The following is a 15,603-nucleotide window of genomic DNA, read 5'->3' on the forward strand; positions in this document are numbered from 1 at the left end:
CTAACTAAGTAACTAACGTCTATAAACAGGTCGTAACATGTAATAACTACCTTACATATCATCTCTTCAAATTTCTTTTGTGAGCCTAAATTCTTAACCCAGATATATGGGTAATATATAACAAGCAGACATTTATCATTTTTCTGCCGTTCATTTGGGTTCATAACCTCCGCTATAAAAAGCGTCCGCCTCTAACTGCCAATGTTCTCACGGCTACCGCATGTGGCGCCGCGAGATACAACATAAGAGCACAAGAAAATAACCGTTTAGTTTTGACACCAACTGAATCTCGCGATGCGCGAGTAACGGCAGTGGATTCAAACAAGGCCTGGCACAGTTATATTCTTCAGCAGTTAACAGCCTCACATTCTATCCATCTACGCGGGCAACAACAAAACGAAGGTCACGGGGGAGGGGAAAGCCACGTCTGAAGGAGAACGGCGGATTCCCGTCTCATGTTCTTTTCACGTTTGACCTCCGAATTCAAAAAGTCAATTACATATTACAGATAAGAATAATTGTGTCAAAGGTTGTACTTTTACTCAGTGATAAAAAGAGCAAAAAGGGCAAATAGTTGACATACAGCTACTGTAACAAGCTGACAGTTCCAGTTATTGTAATGTAGCTGAAAAAGAAAATCTTCTTTAGCAGCCACTGAAGCCCTTCGGCAATTGCTGGATGGAATGTATTTATTTATTTCCGTGCTTGTTTTTCACATAGGATTTATGTGTATCGCATATTATGTACGGATGAAATAAAGCCCAAAATTCTCACATACTTTGATAAACAGATGGGAATTCAGGAAGATGGTATGTTCTCTATGTGTTTATGAATCCATAGGTAAAATATTGTTGAATGCTCGACACAAAAATAAATAAAGGAATAAATAATACATGTTAAATCTCTCATGCAAATACACAATGCAAGCATTATCCCACAATCTATCGGCCTATATTTTCAGTTTATTTATAGTAGTACATGTATTCTATCTGTGAAGTACCATCAGAAGGGGTTTTTCACATAATGTGAAATAATGTTTTTCTTGTCATCGGTCTAATCAAGTCTACCTCTGCTGTCTTGCAGGTGAAATGTAGTACAGTAGTTATTCAGTAACAAGACCATTATCTTCAAAATTGCTACAGTATATGTACAGTGGATGAAGGTGTATGCAAAGCAATTGTTGAAGACACTCAAGAACGTACCTGTAAATCCTTGGAATGCACAGGCTTGATGGCAGCCCTTCCTGAAAGTGTTCCCGGGGCGATTCAGTTGACGCGTAAACAAATGATGGAGATCTGGTCATTTTCACACACTCTGCTCAAGGGTGTCTTCAGCGCCAAAGAAGACCACGCCCCAGCAGTATTTATAAAAATATATTTCACAAAGTAGGAAACAATACAGGGGTATCTTTGAGTACAATACAGAGAGTAAATAATGAAACATACATAAGTTTATAAGCGTCAAAAGCACAGTAGAAAATATGAATTGCAGATAAGACTACTTCATATATACCGTTGAGTCTACAGAGAACTGCAATATACTGTATTGGTACAAATTGAGTATGCACGAAGCTGTAGTGCCTTTCAAGATTCTCATGTGCAATAGCCTACGTGCATAGACAAACCTAATGCCTAAAAGAAAAGCTAAGAAAGTTAGCAGTTATCCTATGTACATGTATTTTAGTCTAATATTATACAGTATAGCACAATAAGCATGTCTGTATCTTTTTCATGGGCTAAGATTACCAGTTTGATAATTGAATCTTCAGTGTTCAGTGGTCCAATATTCATACAAACTAGATTTTTCCAGCTATTGTGCTTCAATGATCATTCTATATATACAGACTGTATGCAATAACCCCTCACCCCCCCACCAAAAAAAAAAAAAAACCCACACACTTAAATTCTTAACTTAATAATATTCTTATATTCATAACTTAATAGTTTGTCCCTTCTTCATATGAGATCACCTGGACATCTAGGTTAGCTTCAGTATAACAGCGAGCTTGGTGAAAAACGTTCATAGAATGAAACAAGATAACACCCATTTCATACCTGTTACACAAAACCAGCAAATTACATTATAAAATGATGGCCACACTACCGAAGAAACAGCATTTCCTTTTAAGAAAAAGAAAAAAGAAAATCAGTATCTGATGTTTGCTTTTGTAAAAAGGCCTCGTTTTACCTAGAATTGTCTTTACATCCTACGGTCTGTTATAGGCTAATCTTCTTTCAGTGTGCAGCACACACTCGATAATAGAACAGGTGAATATAAAGAATTGTATAAAGCAGGCCAACGGGCTCATCCAGTTTATATAATAAATGTAGCCACTGGGTATCAAAGAGTATCAGAACTAATGCTTCTTAAAGCCAATAGAGAAATCGATTTATCTTTGTGTGTTCATACTTACATTCAATACTGCAATGAAGATCACATATTGCTGTTTTCTGGTTGATATAGTTCATGATCTTATTGTTTAGCATCTTCTTTCTGATTGGTTGGACAATGGTCTACTCTCGATTGGCGTCCTCCAGCGTCTGAGCAAGCCGGCACCCACACGGCACCAGTGAGCGTCCTCCATCTTGGCTCCTCGCGCGACAACCAAGAATCCAAATCTTCATGCTCCAGGCGGTCACAGTGAATGACAAAACACCTCAAATACTGCTAGACACTCACAGATTCTAATTCACACCACAAGAATCATAGACCTCCTAATAGAGACATTGTTTAGTTTGGCTCAAAATTACAATGCATTTGATGTGGTTGGTGATGGTCGCTAGACTGTCCTCTATGAAGTTGTTTTTTTTTTTTTTTTCTTTTTGTTGGTTTTGTTTTGCTCATTTATATATTTCTTGATCAGGTCCCCCTCCATTTTTTTAAAAATGGCGGTTTATAACTGTCTACAATGTCTGTCTATAACCCTAACAAAACACACACACACATGTATGCAGATGATGTCAAAAGGGCTTCCACTAGATCCTCGGTCAGGTCTCTTTGTCGCTCTCCCCCACTGAGTAAAGCTCCCCCAGTCTTCTGAAACGCGGGCCCCACTCTCTGAGGTAGTCAAAGTTTTGGTCTGACTCAGAGGAGGCCGTCTCCAGGGAGCTGAGCGAGCCGGCGATGGAGCCCCGCCCCTCGTAGCCGTAGATCTGGATGGAGTCGTAGGGCGGCGCCGTGGGGTCGTTGTCCGCCTCGTGGAGCCGCACGTTGATGAACTCGTCCACGTCCACGCCGTTGGGGCCCGAGTTCTGGCCCTGCCGGGGCATGAACTGCAGGTCCGGCTTGATGTCCTTCCGCGGCAGGTAGCCGTTGATGCCGTCGGGGTTCTGCAGCGTGGCGATGTCGAAGGCCTCCGTGTCCTCCTCGCCCCCGCCCTCGTCGTCGTAGCGGATGATGTTCTCGCGGACGTCCTCGTCGTCCTTGATTATCAGCGGCTCGTTTTTGTGTCTCCGGAGCGTCACGAAAAGAACGACGATGACTGCGTGGGGAAGGTAACGACAAAATGACAACGTTAGCCATGCGCCCGGATATCACCGCCGCTTCAAAGCAGCACATACAATACTGTATTACCGATTCTTTAACTTACTGTGTAATGACAAACAGCAATGATACTGCAGTATATATCCTGGGCAGAAATAAACTAAATAAACTAGGCTTATCACATTTGACTGCCGGAAATTGTTTTATTTTTAACCTCAATTTTGTTCTCCATTAAGATAAAGCAAACAAAAAACTCTCTAGCTCTTTAACTTTTCAAGCGCAATTTTTTTGTTCTGTTTTTTATAGATTTCCCATTTGTGTAGCTGTACAAGTGTAACATAACATACATGATCTGTATTTGTCTACGAGTTTTATCCTAAGTAATCATGGTATTTAATTATTTATATACCACTAATACATTGGTTATAACGGTTGCCGACATAAACTAATTAAAGATACCTAAAATCTACCACATGCTGTATAAGACGGCATTCCGAGACAGAAAAATTGAGTGGTGACGTACCTAAGAGTAAGATTATGCAGGCCAGTATTGCAATCAGTGCTCCCATGCTCAGTCCGATCGGCAGGACATAGGCCTCGACATTGCAGGACTGGACGATTCCCTCCCGACTGCAGCCGCACACGCGGATGGTGAGCGTGTTGGTGCTGCTCATTGGCGGGTTCCCGTTGTCCGTGACGATGATAGGCAGGTAGTACATCTCCTGCTTCTGCCGCCGGAAGGTATCGTGTTTGGCCAGGATGCTGATTGAGTTGTCTGCGGTGGGAGACGGGACAGGAACAGGAAGTCAGGGCTGAAACAGGCAATCATGTGTGACTGTAATCATGGGGATCCTGGGGAATCAGGGCTCTCCTTTTTATTTCTACTGACAGTTCCGCGGTTGCCTGGCAATCCATTTACTTTGTAGAAATAATGACCTCACAGATACTGTACAAGGGAAAATGGCATATATAGAGCACACTAGATAGATGTTCTTTGTCAGCCTACGATTAGAAAAGAATAATTGCAGGTGCATCCAGATTTGATGCTAAGCTTCTTTTTTTTAAAATGGCAAATGTGTCATCGATGGCTTTGTATCCAAGTCTCTTGGTGATAGCCTTTCAGAACACTGCTCCCAGGGTTTATGATGTGTGGGGTAAGTTAAAGTTAAGAAACGGAGGATATGCCATACTGTCACTCGACGTCTGACAGCCGGGTGACACCCTACATTTACTGTCTCATATAGCGCTGTAACCGCTTTGTTTTCCGACAGCTTACATTTTCCAGTCCAGATGCACACAATGCAGAGGCAACGCCAAGCCTGGTGAAGCTACAGGCTACCTATAGTCACTGTACAAACCCTTTTCCGTCATATTCTGTAAAATATGTTAAATCTCTCTAACAAAATTCATATAGGCCTTCAGGGTGGTCAGCTGATCACTGGTTGAATGTTTATGTTCTCATAAAAAAACTACAGCCAGTAATATTATTAGTATGTTGTATTAAAATTCATAGAGTATGCACCGTGTTCATCACTATCAGCTAACAAAAAGCTTCAGTGATTCTGTAATCACTCTGGGCTACAACTCATAAATGAATTCAGATTTTAAAGATGACAAACTAAATGCTATATTAAAATGCTTGGAGAAAAAAAATATTCTAGCTGGTACTCAAATGAAAAAAAGTTATGCTTTTGGTCGTGTGTTGAATAAATCAAATTTCATATCATAGTCTGTATCGAGGGCACCCATCCAAGAAAAAAAATAGAAAGAAAATTAAAAAGAACCTCTAAAGTGTAGAAATATTTTTTTCCTTCTAAAAAATAGTACATGACTCATTTGGAAATGCCATTGTTCAGTAAATGCGTAAATAAATAAATAAATAAAATGATTTGCAAGCCTGCAGAAAGAGTTCCCCAGTAATCTGACATGGGTGAATAATCAAACCCATTAAAACATGGCAACCCGTTTTTACACCGTGCTTTCTAATGGGTTTGGGATTGGAAAGGTGGTGTGTCCCGCTGAATTACTATTCATTGGTGCATTGACACTGGAAGTGATTCTTCGCCGTGCCATTGGTGAATGTGGTTGGGAGTCATGAGGGAAGAGGAACAGTCGACAACAGCGTCTCCCGCGGCGACGGGGTTTCTGACAGCAGGGCTTCCCCCGCCTCATTTTCATCAGTGACTCCTGATTGGTCACTTGCGCTGTGCTTATGCCCAGGCGGTGCATGAAATACAGTCCTCCAGCTCAGGGTCTGCGCAGCTCAACTGGTGGACCGCAGACCAAATAGAGCAATCAGCGCTTTTCTGAACTCTCCTCCTGAATTCAAAGAGTGTGCGGCAGTGATGGGACAGGCCAGACATATAACTGAAACTATAAGTGGGAAATCTAACCTGAAACAATGTGACAGAAAATTGGTTTCAGGATAAATAAATAGATAAAATAAGTGAGGGCGAGTTTTTACATATTTTGCACAGCTTCTGCACTTCAGTGTGTTTTCTCATATCCCATAAACCCCCTCAGCTCTATCCGTTACAATGCAGACACAAGCTACAAAACAACCATAATCACAAGCAATGTTTTATGACAAGCTATTAAGCTCTAGAGATGCATTGCGGCATTTCTATAAACGTAGCAGAAGGAACCAAATGTACTGAAAGAAGAAGGCCAGCTGCTAAAGTGCCACAGGCGCTGAAATGGCTCTTATTAGACGCTCTGTGTTCATTACCATTCTCCTTGTGCCCACTCCTCGACACACTTTCAAATTTTGCAGTCCCGCGTGGTCCTACGCAACTGACAAATGGAGACTTCATTTGGAAATACGTTCCTGCAAGTCTTGATCTTTGCATGGGCGTGCGCCACATCTCTCTCTCGCTCTCTCTCTCTCTTTCTCTGTCTCTTTGAGGAGTATATTGAGGGGCGGAGAGGAGAAGGAAGAGGGAAAATGGCATTGAAGAAGCTATTAACCCCGAAATGAGTTGAATCGGACGGCCGGCAAAGTGGATAATTGGGTAAAGGTAAATTTAATACGCGAGCGAGAGACGCGGGACGTCTCCGATGTGCCCTCCAACCAAATGTCATTTTTTTACAGCCTATAAATGTTGATTAGAATAAGTGAGCTTCGCCACAGCCTGTGCAAATAAAGGACACCGTTGACGATGGATATTTTACCGGAGCGAATATCAATAAAACAAAGTACGAACAGGCTTTTATTTGCACTCGTAAGCATCCTAATGAATGAAAGGTAAACATTTCCAGGCGCATGGAGCAATTATTTGCATAAGCTCCGAGCTGATTTATCGTAAATAAGCGAAGCCCTGTTTTTGTTATTCCACGCCCTCAGCGATCGAGGAGGCACATTGTCTGCCGCAGCCTGGCTTCTAAAGGGATGCGAGTCACAGGAACAATGACATTCGCCGCCGCAATGACAGCCTTCATAAGTTATAAACTCTGCAGCGCACCGACTGCCTATTTCGACTTAAAAGAAAAGTCCCACGAATAGTTTATTTCACTGTTCAGTGGTTTACGCAGAGATCCCTGCCCGGTGGGAAACATTTATTAGAGGGAGTGTGAGAGAGAGAGAGAGAGAGGAAGAGAGAAGAAAGAGGTTTTGAGAATTAAAAGCACAAAGCGCCAAATGGAAAAATCTGGATTCCTCGCGCAGCTCGAAGCGGTGCTTCACAGCGACGTGCTGGTAGCGGGTCACCCGCCTCCCAGAGTGAGCACAATCGAAGTGGTCATCAGAAACAGTCCACCTCACAGGTCTAACCCCGGCCCCTGAGTGGCTCACAGAAGCATGAATGCTGAAAGCTCAACATTTGTTTTTCCCCACATTTTCAAGGTTTTCAGTAAGAGTCCACGCAGTAGCGATAGCTCCATTTTAGGTGCACATCTCTGCATTGGTGCTGACAGTGGTGCACTACTATCTCATTGCCTCTCCGGATAAAAACAAACCCAATTGAACTATTTTTTCAATTTGTTTCAGGTGGGGTTTGAACAACAATAATGAGAGCCTTTTAGTGTGCACAGCATATCTATTTGTTTTGCTCAATCATTTTAAATAATTGATTATAACCACAGATTAGCCTGTAATAAAGCAGTAAAACACACATTTGGATAATTATGTACATTGAACTTTGAATAAGATAAACCAAAAATCATAGAGAAGTGGTGGACAAAATAGATTTGGATATGGATGCCATCTGTACTTTGTCTATTTAGTATTCTTTGGAGCTGGAATGGCCAAGAAGAATACAAGCAAAGTGTGTACAGTACATTAGAGAATGCTATGCTAAATATAATGTGCACACTAAAGCATTAATGCTCTGAGATTTGGTTTGGGACTCAGTCCAACACTGAACAGAGACATTTCCCTCACATAACAAAGGGTAACTACACACAAGAATGAGTGCCTTGCTAAGAAAAACACTCTCTAGTGGTACAATTTATATGTTGGCAAGGAACAACAAGAGAGGTATGGCTCGAAGCATTACTACTCAAAACATATTGCACTAGACTGTTACATCTGTTACTAATGAGCCTTTATATTTAATATTTACAGAGCTATTAAACAGTAATGACAAAATTCAAACCTTACCTTGTATGGTAATATGAATTATATGGATGGATATTTTCATGTCAACCAAAAGAGCTATTGATTTTTGCCCTTTTACAGATTTCCTTCTGCTTTTGTGCAAATGGGCTAAATCTCAGGCCAAAAAGGACAAATTAGCTGTCAGTGGGCAGCATGTGCTGATTGCTGAGCATGGAAAACTCTGCTTCTGGTAACAGAGATCTGTGTGTGTGTGTGTTTGTGTGCTTGCATGTGTGTGTGTGTCTGTGAGTGCACATGTGCGCACTTGCTTACAACGCTACGGGCATTAGGAGGTGGTTACCCAACAGACAGACAATGCAAGGCTAGAAAAGCTAGCAGAGATGACCCAGAGCATGTGCTGGGTGCCTTTGTCGCTAATTCTGTAGCACGAGAAAAAACTGCTTCCTCATCATGAACCATATAATGACATCATTAGCGGATAATTTTTTTTGGTAAATCAAGCCTTATCCTTTGTTGGAAAGTGAAGCCTTTTGTGGACCTCTGAAATGTCATCTAACCAGCTAGCCCTGGTCAAAATGTCCTCCACAATCATTTTAAATCTGTGAAGATTTTCCTGCAGCATTTAAGGAAGTGAAAGGTCATACAGTATGTTCGCACTCTGTCACAACATGAGGGTAAGAAATGTGTATGCTCAAAAATGTACCTTCCTTAAGTTCAAGCACAGTTCTAGGATAGCACTTTCCCTTGTGGGACATAAACATCTATAATAGCTGTAGTTAATAAACGTTCAGTTAATAAATATTCTGGGTGTGAAGTCAGCGTGTGCCTTTTCCCTCTCCCCCATTACAACATGTGCAATTGCCACCTCGTATTTCCCCATACTACTGTGTGCAAATTTGCTGTTAAGACTTCGCATTTTCATATCTGTCAGATGTCAGATGGAAAAGATAAAGTTCCCTTTGTGCTTTTCACTGGCTTGGTACGAAGGAAGAAGAGATCTGAATTTCGGAATTTGCTAAAGAAAATAAATAAATAATCATAAATCACACACACACATATATATATATATATAAGATAAATATAATCAAATAAATATATTATTCATGCCAGAACAGATGTGTGTGGATGAAAAATCTTCACCCTAAGCCCTTTTAAAAGATGGTGTAACACCAGACTCTGTGGGGGTGGGGGGGCAGGTAGTCCACTACACAAATCACTGCATTTTACAGACAAATTTAGAGCCATCTGTTTCTCTGCACCGACTCGTGATGTCACCGTACAAGCAGCACTCATTGTTTCCCAGGAAAAAGAGAAGGTTTGTATCTTGTTCATTCCCTTTCTCAAAACAATACTGCAGTGGAGACTAGTTAATGTCCACTGCACACCTGCTAGCTGTAAGCTATGCTAAATATTCTGGTCAAGCTATTTGATTAGAAAAGAAAAAAAAAGTATCACCTAAGTCTGCTTGCTATGAGGCTAGCATTAGGCTTTGTTCATTTGGTCGATTTTGATTCTTTTTGTTTTTGCACTTTGTGGTTTACCACATGGGACAGACCTTACCTCCATTGTTTTTAATGGTAAAGTTTGGGTTGTTTAACATTTCAGGCACCAGACTGTAGAGGAAAGAGTGTCCATTTTGCGGGTCATCCCTGTCGACGGCGCTGACGGTCTGAATCACCTGTTTGTGGGAAAGGCAAAGACACAGGGTCACTGAGGGCTGAGAGCACAGTCATTACTATGTTTCTCCATCCTTCCGAAACCCACAGAGTCATTGGTCTACATACAATGAGACTCCTTCCACGTTCGTTTCTGAAATTAAAAACCCTCCTCCTGTGGGAGTCCCCCTTTTCAGCAGTTTTGTTTTCTCCGTTCATTTAAATACCCTTCGGGCAAAGTACTTGGCAACAATTTGTAACCGACATTCAGGTCAAAGTTCCGATTCAGCAAATTGTGTTTAAATATTCCTATTGTGCCGTGCCTCGTGAATGAGCTGAATGGGACCTGAGGGACCTGTCTAAGCACGTCCCAAAGATGCTATTTAGCCAGACATTGTTCCTCCAGGATGCCTTGGAAATATGAATAGTTCTGATCATTTCTGACTCTTTTTACTTCATGCCTTTCTCTTGCCTCCGTCAGTGGGGACCGGCCCTCTTAGGGTAAATAAACGGGGCGTGATTCGCTGCGGCTTGTCCATACTGATGTGTGCATGCCACTAACAGTCGCCGAATGATTTCCCACCTACCTGTCCAGGCTTCCCGTTCTCACAAAGGAAGGCTTCAAATTCCGTCGCAAACTCCGGAGCGTTGTCGTTGATGTCCAGCACTCGGATGGCAATGATAGCCCGCGAGATCTGACTGTGATTTTCTGTTTAAAAGAGGAAGAAGAAGAAAAAAGATTGTAATAAATTTAAACATAAGTAGGTTGATCGTTACTACTTGTACTACTACCACTGTTACTTTGTCCATGTTCTTTTCCTTGATGCCTGGTGTTGACGGTGAACCAGGTGAGAAACCACACCATCATCACTGAGTTGTTGTGGTTTTTAATTAATGCAAAAATCTGTGTCACCAAAAGAAAAATGCACACAACACATGAGAGAATGAATGAATGAATGAAACAAAAATCTACATCAAATCTACATCAAGATAGAGGATGATTTTATAGTACTTATTTTTGATAATACTTTGATTATTTTTGATAATAGTACTTGATAATACTTATACCAACTTTATTGTTCTGTTTTTTTTCACCCAGTAAATGACCCTTTAATCAGAGACATGGTCACTAACTTTATGACCCATTATCTATTCATTTGGACAAATAAGTATTGAGGAGAGACAGAGGAGTTATAGGGGGCTGCATTGAGCTGTTAATCATTGGCTCACATGATCCATTAACTGTCCTCTTTATTGGAAAACACTATGATTGGCTAACGTAATTTAGAGGTTCATGAAGCCCGGATTTCTCATCCCTAGAAAGATTTGACATTGATTTATTCTGCTCCATGTGTTCTGTCACTGACATAGGACCAACGCCTAGGTTAATGAGGTTAATGACCATATATGACATAAACTGGTCAGTCAGCTATACTGGTTTACTTTCTCTTTTTTTCTATAACAAATAAAAATATACCGGCAAGCAGTAATTACGGGAGCCAAGAACTCACAGCCCCAAATGCCCAAAAGCCAGCACAATTATGTGCAAGCCCATAATGTATTATATTGATTTTTGATGACCACATTTGGTATCCTTCAATGCTTGGGTAAATATATTGCGATCATATTGCATCATGTTACTTTTGAACATGGGAATTTTAAGAATGTAATTGTAGTTTATGGTTAAAGATAATCATTTTGCGTAGCTATTTTTTTCCACTTCTATCATTGGAATGCCCTGTATAAAACTAAAGTACTATTTCTGCCTGAAATGCATTGCACAGTATTACAGACCAAATCCATTGCAGCCACAAACCCAATGTTTTTGATTAAATTGAATTTGCTTTAGGGCCTTTGTTTGTGGAAATAGTTTGTTTAAATGTCCTTTAAACTCTTGCTGTGGTAATAGTAATTTGACACTGATTAATGCAAAGATGAGTGGGCCTCTCAAAACATCCCTTGGTGTCATTATAACATATGAATAGACAAGACGTCACTTGGAATTCATAGTGAAGAGTGAAGGTGGGAAACCTTGAGCCTTAAGAAATTAAGGTGCTTGTGTGTGCGTGTGCCTGAGTCAGTGGATTGGAGAGACAGAAAGAGAGAGATAGAGAGAGAAAGGGTGATAGAGGGAGAGAGAGAGGGAGGGAGAGAGTGATAGAGAGACAGAATAGGGTAGAGAGCCAGAGAGAGTGATAGAGAGAGGGAAAGTGAGAGAGAGGGGGGTAGAGAGAGAGAGGAGGGGAGAGTGAGAGAGAGAAAGAGAGAGGGAGTGAGAGAGAGAGAGAGACACTGCAGCACTTCAATCACTGCCTGCCTCGGTGCAGAGCGCCTTTCATTCTGCTGCAGCGCGGAAGTCAATCTGATTAGTCAGATGTCATCTGGGGGGCAAGCAGCGGAACACGGTGGCATCTGAGTGGCGAAATCATGATCGAGCGCTACGGGGGAATGCAATTCTTCCCCTTTTACGACACAGAGCCTCCCCCCCCCCTCCGTTCAATCCAGACGCCGCGGAACAAGGGCAAACAAGGGCATATTTATTTTAGCAGATTTCTATTAGGTGCGCCGAGCGACGCCGCTATCGCCGGTCGCAGGCACTTTGCCAAAGGGCATCAAAACAAAAGCGGGAAAAACGCGCGCGGCCGGAACGCGACGTGACAAACACGATATTCAGAGAGCGAGGTGAGCAGCCGAGAGCCGTTCCTTATCGAGCCCACCAGCTCCTCTCGCCGCCGCGGAGAGAAAAAACACGCGCCGCAGAGACGCCGCGGCACCGCGAGCGTTTCGCCTCGCTTTAATTGTATGTGACAATGACAGCACTTCCCCTGATTTACAGAAAACAAGGTTAGCAAATTTCTTTACACGAGCATTGACTGAAAACGGTAATTTCGGCATTATCCTCCCGTGCGATCCTCAGACACAATGGGAATGCAAATGGCGTTTTTACATATCTATAGCGGGCTCCAAAGATTACGCCCAAGCCGCTCAGCCCCTCGCATCTTTTTCATCTTCTGTGAACACTGAAATCGCTGCAATTGACTCTGCTGTGGGGGTTTATTAAAGACACATTAATGTACTTAAAGTTCCATGAATTTAACTGCTGAGCTGTTTGCCTCAATTAAAATTCATAGGATTAATGTATTTTCCACATCACTCACCCGATAAATATTTGTATGCAAAAAAAAAAAAAAAATACTATTTCACAAAAAGATTCCTAGAATATATGGGCTAGAAATAGGAACAAGTGCTGATTTGGAAATGGTATTGCATGTGCTGGAGAAAGGTCATTTTATCTATGGTGGGACCAAGAGAGACATGCAGGCATAGTTGTGTTTAATTAAAAAGGTGAGCACAAAAAGATGAAACTCACACTCTTTCCGGTGAATAATTCAGCAAGGAAATACAGTTTGTATGCATATAATGCCATTTTCTTAACTAAACGGGGGTTCAAAAATTGAGGAAATAAGAGAAATAAAGGAAAGCTGGACAAAAGCGATACTTACTGACTTCTGTGGCTGTCACCGTGATGTTGTGCCACATCTCAGTCTCCCTGTCCAGTGGTTTTGCCAGCGTTATCTTTCCATCTTCAACATTAATATTAAACTGCCTCTCCAGGTCTGTGTGCCGATCAATGAAATACCTGAAAAAAGAGGGGGAAAAAAAGTTTCTTTATCGTGTGCGAATTGTTCATTTGAAATTCAACCGAATAAAACCAAGCCTTTGGGGCCCGTCTTGGGAATGCCTTATTCATCAAGTGGCCCCTGCGGATGAAAATTTGTTAATGCCATGGGAACCCAATAATTATCACCTGGGGATTAATTACCTGCTTCACATTCACAGGAGAGCGCATGAAATCGCTGTCAGCTTTTAGAAACACCAATTTGTCTTAACGGAAAAGTGGTGTGGACGAGAACCTGTTGACTCCATACACAGGTGGGCTGCCTACAATGAAATACTCACACATAAGCCAAAGTATAGTGCCAACTACAACTCTAAAACAATGCGCATATGGCGGTAGAATTACCAGGGGTGTGGCAGGGTTTATCAAACTCCTGGTGGCCACCTTTGTATGCTGGCCGCAATTGTAATCTCTGAATTGTAATAAACCTATAACTGTAAAAAAAATAATAATAATAATCGTTTATTGTAGGATCATTTACATTCTTAAGCCCACATTATGTCAGAAATGGCTATGAGCATATTGTGAAAAATGTCATCTAAGGTCAACTGAAGGAAAAAGAAATTAAGTAAAATCAATGTAAATGGAAATGAGCCAAACCTGAATAGTGTTGATAAGGGGAAAAAAGGGTAAGGAAGACCTTAAGCTCATGCTTTCAACAACCTTAACTGATGAAGAGATTGACTGCAACAAAAAACAGCACACACAGTGGGCCTAAGAGAACCCCTTCTCTGTGTATCGCTCCAGTTTATTCCTCTAACAATGCACCTGGCTTTCGCCGTTCACTCAGAACGGCAGTGCTCTGGGAGGGTATGGATGCGCAAAGCTGTAATTAAGAGAATTACTCGCTAGCCTAGATTCTGAAGGGGAGCGGTGCGTTGAGCAATGAGGCTGTTGTGCACAAAAGAAGGCGACGAAAAGATGAAGATAATGAAGATGAAGGAAGGTGAGAAGTTCCCGCTTCACTTTCATACAGTTTCCCGTTAGGAAACACACCTCGCTGTTACATATTTTTTCCATTTTTACAGGAAAAAAATAAAAAATAAAATAAATAAATAAATAAATAAGGAGTATATATTTTATATTTACTGGCTGACATGTAAACAGATCAGATCATTCACAATTACAAACTGTTTATATGAATGCATTTGTGTGTGTATGTGTGTGTGTGTGTGTAGTCTGCCTTATATTGCCTCTTTATTCCTTTCTGTTTTCTCTGGTGTTTTGGATGAAGCTAAAAGCTTCCTCCACAGATGGAACGAGAAACAACCTTTCACAAAACCAAGTAAGAGACCCAGATGGATTACCTGTAGTACTCTTTCTCACATGAAACTGACAGAAGTAGAACAGCACAGTTTCAAACCTGCTCACTAAGCACCAGCCAACCCAGTGTTGATTTTCACAAGAACTTGCCTTGGCAACACTACAAAAATATGCATTACATTTTAGATAAAAACACAAGTTAGCAGTGGACAGGCAGGGGTTGAAAGGTTTTATTTTGTGTTTTGAATGTTATTTGTCCTCAGTAGCCACATAAGCGTATAGCATACATAGTCCCATGACCACACCACTACCAGGGAGAGTCCTGCTGGGAAATAACTTCTGGACCTTAGAGAACAGAGGAAAACATTTCACCGAGTAGAAACACAAACCCTAATGAACGTTTTTGGTCTGCATGGAACAGAGGGGGATGAAAATCCTTGAACTTGTCGCGTGGGAGAAGGAAGTTGCCCGTGATCTGGAGGTGTTGGTACTGACACAACGCCCTCTGCCCTCCTGGGGCACTGCCCGGTACGCTAAGGCCACAGGTGGTGGAGAGAAAACCGAAATTGGTGTCACATGCAAACACGTCTCCAGATTCGCTCTCTGTTCACCATCTTCACCATCAAACACTGGACCGATTTCAGCGTGCAATGTAACCATAGTCAATTTCCACACGGCGTTGTGGCTGTGAGCTTCAATAGACAATGTGACATGCTAATGGGAGGGTCAACAGACGCCACCTGCAGTCATTTATAAACTCATACATATTTCAGACTATAATTGAATTTAAAATAACACGAGCCTACTGAGAATGAAATAGCCAAACCAACAGAATATCTTGTACCCCCATCAGAAAATAATGAAGAAGAAAAAAAAAAAGTTCCATTCATTGAATGCAGGAATCTGTTTTGCACGTCCTTTGCTGATTACATGCGTACGTAGCTAGCGCATATATAGCCCTGAGAGCA

At 41.6% G+C, this 15,603-nt stretch overlaps 1 protein-coding gene across 10 annotated transcripts in view; it reads right to left on the minus strand.

The window, feature by feature from the left end:
• Nucleotides 1-1,360: 1,360 nt before the first annotated feature.
• LOC135255700 (cadherin-8-like) overlaps nucleotides 1,361-15,603 on the minus strand; it is a 187,684-nt gene continuing 173,441 nt past the window's right edge. For all 10 annotated transcript variants that reach the window (XM_064337218.1, XM_064337215.1, XM_064337216.1 and 7 more), the window contains 5 exons: nucleotides 13,197-13,333; nucleotides 10,281-10,402; nucleotides 9,599-9,716; nucleotides 4,007-4,258; nucleotides 1,361-3,481 (listed from right to left, as the gene is read on the minus strand). In XM_064337218.1, the coding sequence (XP_064193288.1) occupies nucleotides 2,988-3,481; nucleotides 4,007-4,258; nucleotides 9,599-9,716; nucleotides 10,281-10,402; nucleotides 13,197-13,333 (1,123 nt within the window). In that variant the 3' untranslated portion in view covers nucleotides 1,361-2,987. The remainder of the gene's footprint in view (nucleotides 3,482-4,006; nucleotides 4,259-9,598; nucleotides 9,717-10,280; nucleotides 10,403-13,196; nucleotides 13,334-15,603) is intronic.

Source organism: Anguilla rostrata, chromosome 5 (genome assembly GCF_018555375.3).
Source record: "Anguilla rostrata isolate EN2019 chromosome 5, ASM1855537v3, whole genome shotgun sequence".
In the NCBI taxonomy this organism is placed as follows: Eukaryota; Metazoa; Chordata; class Actinopteri; order Anguilliformes; family Anguillidae; genus Anguilla; species Anguilla rostrata.